The following is a 7,877-nucleotide window of genomic DNA, read 5'->3' on the forward strand; positions in this document are numbered from 1 at the left end:
TCTAACCTCTAGATCCAGGGGAACCAGATGCCTCTGGCCTCTGTGCACATACCCACAGGTAGGCATACACATACACACTTAATTTTATTTATTTATTTATTTATTTATTTATTTATTTATTTATTTATTTACTTATTTATTTTTGGTTTTTCGAGACAGGGTTTCTCTGTGTAGCTTTGCACCTTTTCTGGAACTCACTTGGTAGCCCAGGCTGGCCTCGAACTCACAGAGATCCGCTGGCCTCTGCCTCCCGAGTGCTGGGATTAAAGGCGTGCGCCACCACCGCCCGGCACACTTAATTTTAAAACAACAATAAAAATTTCAGCCGGGCGGTGGTGGCGCACGCCTTTAATCCCAGCACTTAGGAGGCAGAGGCAGACAGATCTCTGAGTTCAAGGTCAGCCTGGTCTACAGAGCCAGTTCCAGGACAGCCAAGCTACATAGAGAGACACTATCTCGAAAAGCAAAAACAAACAAATATAAAATTCAAAATACACACACAAAAAAGGAAATAAATGCAACATCTTCCCTCAAGATTCTCCCTGAATAAGTGGTCAGAACATTTTGATGAGTGTGGTGGTTTTAATGCCTAATTGTAAAGAGAAAGTCCAAATCAACCAGCCTGGGAGAGGCAGTTTCCTTCCCAGGGAAGCAAATAGGCAAAGCTGGGGGTGGGGGGGGCAGCCACAGAGCACACACAGGCTACTGCACCTGTGGCCACGCACTTCTCAGGGAAAGTATAAGGTTTCCATTCATCATCCACTTCAGAGATAGCACATTCTGACAGCTGGTGGCTAGGAAGGAGAGAGATACTTAGTGTCATCTTGACACAGGGTTGTGAGTTTTGTTTGTTTTTTGTTTTTCGTTTTGCATATCTTCATTTTATGTGTGTGGGTATATGCCTGAGTGCATTTATGTGTACCTCATGCATACCTGGTAGTTGTACAGGCCAAAAGAGGGTATCAGATATCAAATCTCCATTGGAGTTAGAGACACTTGTTAGCTGTTACGTGAGTGCTAGGAATTGAACCTGGATCCTCTGTAAGAGCAACCAGTGCTCTTAACCACTCAGCATCTCTCCAGCCTCTAGGGGTGTGATTTTGGTTGTTGTTTGGTTTGAGACAGTGTCTCACATAGCTCAGGCTGGCCTCAAACTCCATATGTAGTTTAAGATGACCTTGAATTTCTGGTCCTCCTACCTCCATCTTTTGATTGCAGGGATTACAGACAGGAGCCACCAGCTTGAGTTCATCCACTGCTCATTAGATCCTGGATGCTGCCCTTGCAGAGATCAGCCAGGCCTTATACCCCATTTAATAGGTACCCTAAGCTTCTAAAGTCCCAGCACGTAGCATTCCAAAGGTAGAGTGGGGTGACAGGATTGGCTTCCTAAATTATGATCTGAGGCCCTATCTGGAATTTTCACTAGGCCGCTTCCCGTCGAAGCTCAGAGCCGATTATCCTCAGAGTCTATAAATGTAAGGAATGTCCTTTGTTCTGGGTTTTTGCCTCTGGATCTTATTTCAGCTTCTCCCAGTGCAAGGGGGGCCAATGTTATAAAAAGGCCTGGCCACCTAAAATCCATCTCAAGGCATCTCTACTGAGTCTGGAAAGAATCCTCAATATTTAAAGCAGTTGAGTCAGGTGTGGTGGCACACACCTTTAATCCCAGCACCTCGCAGGCACAGGCAGGCGGATCTCTGAGTTTCAAGCTAGCCTTGTCTACAGAATGAGTTCCAGGACAGCTAGGACCACACAGAGAAATCTTGCTTGGGAGACGGGAGGTGGGAGCTGGGGATGGAACCCAGGGCTTCCTGCGTGCTAGGTATGCATTAAAAAGTGACCTCAGCCATTTGTCCCAGGCTCTGAGACTTCTAACAGTAAGCACATCAACTGAGCCACATCTGAAGCCTCAAAGGTCCTGTCCTAAGCACCATAGTCCTCAGCCCGGCAGCCCTGGCCCCACAGAATCAGGCTCAAAATGAGGGGTTGTGGAATGGCTGAATGAACTTGACCTCTGTCAAGGCACGGTAATGTACAAAGCACTCTCCCATCCATTAACTCCAGGGCTATTCCCTAAGAGTCTTCCCTGTCCTCCGCTGCCCTCCCTCGGCACAGAAGCGTACGGTCAACTGCGGAGCAGTCCCTGGATGAGATGAAGGCGGGCTTGTCCGCAGAGGAAGGGAGAATCCATTTCAGGCGCCGCTGGCAAGTGTCTTGAAGACAAGGACCCGCTCTCACAAGTTATCTCCATGTGTGAACAATGCCTGGTCTGTCCGCACAACGTCTGAGAAATATTCTTTTTTTTTTTTTTTTTTTTTTGGTTTTTCAAGACAGGGTTTCTCTGTGTAGCTTTGCACCTTTCCTGGATCTCACGCTGTAGACCAGGCTGGCCTCGAACTCACAGAGATCCGCCTGCCTCTGCCTCCCGAGTGCTGGGATTAAAAGCGTGCGCCACCACCGCCCGGCCTGAGAAATATTCTAAATGAGGCCCCCAAGCCTCTTGAGTACTGGCATTGCTAGGGTGCATCACTATGCTCCTTCCTATTTAACAATGACAACCCTGAGCCCAGAGAGGCTGTGCACCTGCCCGAGTTCCCCGGCATTAGGGAGCATATCGGGCACAGTGGGCCAAGATACTGAGGCACCTACCAATTCCACAGGAAGGGGAGCAAGCAGCCCTCCCTTCAAGCCCAAGCTACTGTGTGTAGTCATCTCGTTCCCCCTCCAACTAGTATTACACAAAGCCTGTGGTATCTAAGAGGGCGGGCCAGAAAGCCGGGTGAGAGCAGCCACTCCGTGTGTCACTTAGCTGGTTCTCAGGTGGCTCCAGTATCCTGCTGCCTGTTGCAAAACTTGCCTTCAGGCCTTTATAGGTACTCAAATGACCAGGAGCAAGTCAACCTTTCACCTCAATCACCTGCTCTTACCAGTAGCCCCTCCAGGAAAAGTTCAGACACTCAAACACTTAGAGGCAAGGGAGGGCCCATCCTAACACCTCAGTGGCCACCTGCCAGTGGGCTGAACCCATAACAACTGCTTTGTGGACGTTCTGCCTATTCGACATTCCCAGGTTTGAACCTGGCCTGGAAGGTGAACCTCCTCTCTTCCAGGTTGCCCATTTCTGTTCTTGAATAAGGAGTCCCACAACCTCTTCTTTCTCCAGGGCCTGGGAAACATAGCAAAACTCTGTCGCCTACAAGACTCCAATGCGCCCTCTAGCGGACTCGGGCGCGAGCGGGGGGGGGGGGTCATGGTTTCCTCCCTCGAGCTCCCCCGCCGAGCCGAGAGCACCTGGGTGGACTAGCTCACCATGCAGGTTGGGAGACTCAGATGAGTGACAGGGTGATAGTTAGCGGCTTCCTCCACCTACCCCCCCACCCCCCGCAAAGGGCATCAGGCACCCACGTCTGTCACCAAAGAACCAGGCAGTGGGCCGGTGAGCCGAGGCCCGGCAATTGCCTCGAAGCCGGGGTCTCCTTCACTTCTGGATCTCCCAGCTTCATCTTTTGGACCTGTCCACAGGTTAAGTGTCGCGCATCCCCCACCTTCATTTTCTAGGTCCCCAGTGAGCTGGCTGTGGAATGGCCCTACTTCCCTTTTGGCTGGCACGGGGCTGCTTGGAACCGTAAATGAGGACCTCGGGGTGGCCTGGGTGGGAGCGAGGGGAGCGTCCCCACGCAGGGTCCAAGAAAAAGGGAAGGGGTGCCGGGAGCTTCTCCGGGCCGGCCTCCTAGAACTGCCCGCGCGCTCCCATCGCGGCGCCCCCGCCTCTGCCAGAAACCAGCCTTCTTAGAAGGGAGGGGGTGGGGGGGGAAAGTGTGAATGAGAAGTTGGGGGCGGAGCGCGCGGGGGAGGGGCCGCTGCCAGGAACGCTCGGCCACGGCTGGCGCCGCGCCCGACGGTCGGGCAGCCTCGCGCCGCGCTTTGTCTCCCTCTCGGTGAGTCTCGGCGGGTCCTGGAGGCCCCAGCTCCAGGCCCGCCCTCGGCCGCCCGCGGCCCCTCCCTCGCCCTCCGCGCACAGCCTTTCAGTGCAGAGTAGTGACTAAACATTACAAGAAGACCGGCCGGGCAGTTCCAGGAATCGGGGGGCGGGGCATGCTGGCCGCGTAAATACCCGCGCGCGCGGCCTCGGCGGCGGCTCTAACTCACACTCTTCGGCTCTCCTGCTCTCACCACTGCTGCCTCTCCGGGCTCCCGGACGCCCCCTGCCCGGCCCAGCTCTCTGTCGTGGCCCCTCGCCCGGGTTCTTTGCCTGATCCATCCCGGGGCGCGCCTGATCGGCCCTGGGGGCAGCGAAGCCAGAGGGGACGCACGCTCGGGGAACCCTTTGTGGACTTCACGACCGCCAACATCTGGGCGCAGCGCGGGCCACTGCTGGCCGCCGCCTCGCCTTGGGGACCGTAGGAGGAGCAGCCCCAAGGCCGGAGACTTCGCTTCGGGACTAGGTAGGAAGGAGGGGCGCGGTGTGGGGAAGGGTGGGGGCCTCGATCCGGCTCGGGAGCTTTTCCCGGTTTCTCCTCCCCTTCCCGGGTCATTCCCGGTAGGGACGGGACGCGGTAGGGAGCAGAGCGGATGAGAGGCGAAGATCCCGGGTTCCCGTAATACTCGGACTAGGGCCGTTGGGCTTCTCCAGTCCCCTCTCCCACATATCTCGGGTTTGTCACCCCCCTTTTCGTCCTCGCCACTGAGGGCACCGGACTGAGCGACGCCCTGAGCGTCCCTGGGGCTCTTGTCTCGCTCCCCATCCTGGCGGTGTTCCTGGAGACCCAACTTCCACTCGGGAGTTTCTCTCGGGTGTTCTTCCAGAGCGCGCTGGGGAAGGGACTGTCTGGGGTTGGCTGGCAGGGACCGAGGTTGGGAGAGCTCCGCGAGGTGGCTGGGTCTGAGACACAGCCTTCTGCGGGGCAGCCGGGTGCCCCGGGCGCACGGCGGAGGTTGGAGGGCTGGGCACACTGGAGGGTTCTGAGCACTCACGCGCCGGGCGCTTTCCTCTCCGCAGCTCCCCGGGATGCGGTAGCGGCCGCTGTGCGGAGGCCGCGAAGCAGCTGCAGCCACCGCCGCGCAGATCCACGCTGGCTCCGTGCGCCATGGTCACCCACAGCAAGTTTCCCGCCGCCGGGATGAGCCGCCCCCTGGACACCAGCCTGCGCCTCAAGACCTTCAGCTCCAAGAGCGAGTACCAGCTGGTGGTGAACGCCGTGCGTAAGCTGCAGGAGAGCGGATTCTACTGGAGCGCAGTGACCGGCGGCGAGGCGAACCTGCTGCTCAGCGCCGAGCCCGCGGGCACCTTCCTTATCCGCGACAGCTCGGACCAGCGCCACTTCTTCACGCTGAGCGTCAAGACCCAGTCAGGGACCAAGAACCTACGTATCCAGTGCGAGGGGGGCAGCTTTTCGCTGCAGAGTGACCCCCGGAGCACGCAGCCAGTACCCCGTTTCGACTGTGTACTCAAGCTGGTGCACCACTACATGCCGCCCCCGGGCGCCCCCTCCTTCTCCTTGCCACCCACGGAACCCTCCTCCGAGGTGCCGGAGCAGCCACCTGCCCAGGCGCTCCCCGGGAGTACCCCCAAGAGAGCTTACTACATCTATTCTGGGGGCGAGAAGATTCCGCTGGTACTGAGCCGACCTCTCTCTTCCAACGTGGCCACTCTCCAGCATCTCTGCAGGAAGACCGTCAACGGCCACCTGGACTCCTATGAGAAAGTGACCCAGCTGCCTGGACCCATTCGGGAGTTCCTGGACCAGTACGATGCTCCACTTTAAAGAGCGAAGGGGTCAGAGGAGGGCCTGGGTCGGTCGCCTCTCCTCCGCGGCACACGGCACAAGCACAAGAATCCAGCCCCAATGCTCGGTAGCTCCCAGTGAGTCAGGGGCAGGTAGGCTTCTTCCTCAGGCCCCGGCTTTGCAAAGTGGGGCAGACAGGACCTGGAATGTGTGAGGGGAGGGGAAGTTGCCACCTGCTTTCCCACCCCCCAGCTCCTCTCAAGAGGATCCATTGACAAGTGACTCTCCTCACCTCCTCCCTTCCTCCACACCCCCTCTGCTTCCCCAGGGAGCAGAGGGAGGGAGGGAGGACACCTCGAGTGTTGAACTAAAGAGAGCTGCAGGGGAATCTTCAAACTTTCCCACGGAACTTGTTTGCGCTTGGATTTGGCTGAATCCTGAGCAGACGCCAGGCCTGGGGGAAAGATGGAAGAGAAGAGGGTATGTGGAGGGCTGCAGGCTGGCCAAAGAAATGACCACTCCCGCTACCCAGCCTAGGTGAGGAGTGGTGGCTCCCGGCTCTAGGGAGAGGCAAGGGTTGACCTGAAGAGAGTCCTTCTGGTGCCAGGCTCCTCTCCCTTGGGGCAGCTAGTGAAACCTCCCAGAGTCCTCCCGGTTTGCAAAGAGTCAATGGCATGTGGGAGGGAGATGGATGGGGTTGGTCAGTTGGCCACCTTTTCCAACAACAGAGGAGGCAGATGAACAGATGAGCCATCTTGGAGCCCAGGTTTCCTTAGAGAAGATGGGGGACTCTTTGTTTCTCCTATGTCAGGCTGGGAGACTTGCCTTAAATGCCCTCTGTCCCATGGATAGGGATTGGCACATGAGGAGCCAATCACAGCCAACAGGCGGAGGAGCTGAGGGATTCTCCAGTGGCTGAAGGCCAGGGGAAGTGGGTACAGGGAGGAGACCCTGTGTGATCACTGGGAAGAAGTTGGCCAGTGCTAGGCACCTCTTGGCCAGCGGAATCCGCAGGTCCCAGGGCCCTCCAGGTCCTGCACAGCCCCCCCTTCTCACCTGGGGTGGGGGGGAGGCAGGAGGTGACGGAGAAACCTTCATCTGCCACTCAACAGTGGCCACTCACAGGAATGCAGCAGCCATGGAATTACCTGGAACTGGTCTTGTTTAGGGGAGAACAACCAAGTTTTCTGAGTCAGGTATGGGGCTGGGTGGGGCAGCTTTGTGTTGGGGTGGCTTTTTCTCTCTGTGTTGTTTTGAATAATGTTTACAATTTGCCTCAATCACTTTTATAAAGATCCACCTCCAGTCCGCTCCTCTCCCCATTCAGGCCTTCGAGGCTGTTTGAAGATGCTTGAAAAACTCAACCAAATCCCAGTTCAACTCAGACTTTGCACATATATTTATATTTATACTCAGAAAAGAAACATTTCGGTAATTTATAATAAAGAGCACTATTTTTTAATGAAAAACACGACTCGAGCCTTCTTCCCCTGACAATGGAATGAGGGGAGGGGGCTGGCTGTGCCTCTTGGGTCCCTGCCCACAGCTCTGAGGTAGAATCAGAGGTACTCTCACATCACCGGCAGCCCTCCTGTGTCACTGGCAGGCTATGGCAGCCACCTAGACTGTTAGCGATGGTTAATTCCTGCCAGTCTGATTCAGCTCTGACCAGAATATGCAAAGCAAGTTTGCGAAGGAAGTGCGGGCTTCAAAGGGCTTGCAGGGGGCAGGCTGCACTGTGGTCAGAAGCTGTTAGAGGCTCCAAGCTATTAGCGCTCTCTGGCTGGGCTGCTTGGCAGGGAGGTGTTCCGAGAAAGCCTAGATGTGGGGTCCTGATGGTGACTCGTGACCTCAGCACAGCGTCACAGATATCACAGCACGTAGGGGGAAGGGTGATCCCCACACAAGGCTGGAAAGCAGGTGGGGCCCTGGGACAGGTGTTGATGGCCTTGCTCCCCCATGCACTCATCTACCTGGGCCATGGACCACCAGCCAGGCTCCTGGAAAACACCCATCTATTCACCTTTAAGTCCGACATCTGGGCCCTGAAGAGGTTGACTCTCAGGCACTTGCATGGGACACAGCTATGCTTCTTTGTAAGCAGGGGTCAGCACAACTTGAATTCGTCATTTCTGGTGCCTAGAGAGG

At 56.3% G+C, this 7,877-nt stretch overlaps 1 protein-coding gene across 1 annotated transcript; it reads left to right on the forward strand.

Moving 5' to 3' along the window:
• The first annotated feature begins 3,811 nt into the window (after nucleotides 1-3,811).
• Socs3 (suppressor of cytokine signaling 3) lies at nucleotides 3,812-7,198 on the forward strand. Its single transcript, XM_052756525.1, has 2 exons — nucleotides 3,812-4,448; nucleotides 5,003-7,198. The coding sequence occupies exon 2, from the start codon at nucleotides 5,091-5,093 to the stop codon at nucleotides 5,766-5,768; it is 678 nt and encodes a 225-aa protein (XP_052612485.1). The 5' UTR covers nucleotides 3,812-4,448; nucleotides 5,003-5,090; the 3' UTR covers nucleotides 5,769-7,198.
• Nucleotides 7,199-7,877: the final 679 nt, after the last annotated feature.

The sequence above is a fragment of the Peromyscus californicus genome, unplaced genomic scaffold (genome assembly GCF_007827085.1).
Source record: "Peromyscus californicus insignis strain IS unplaced genomic scaffold, ASM782708v3 Scaffold_3__1_contigs__length_106647218, whole genome shotgun sequence".
Lineage (NCBI taxonomy): Eukaryota > Metazoa > Chordata > Mammalia > Rodentia > Cricetidae > Peromyscus > Peromyscus californicus.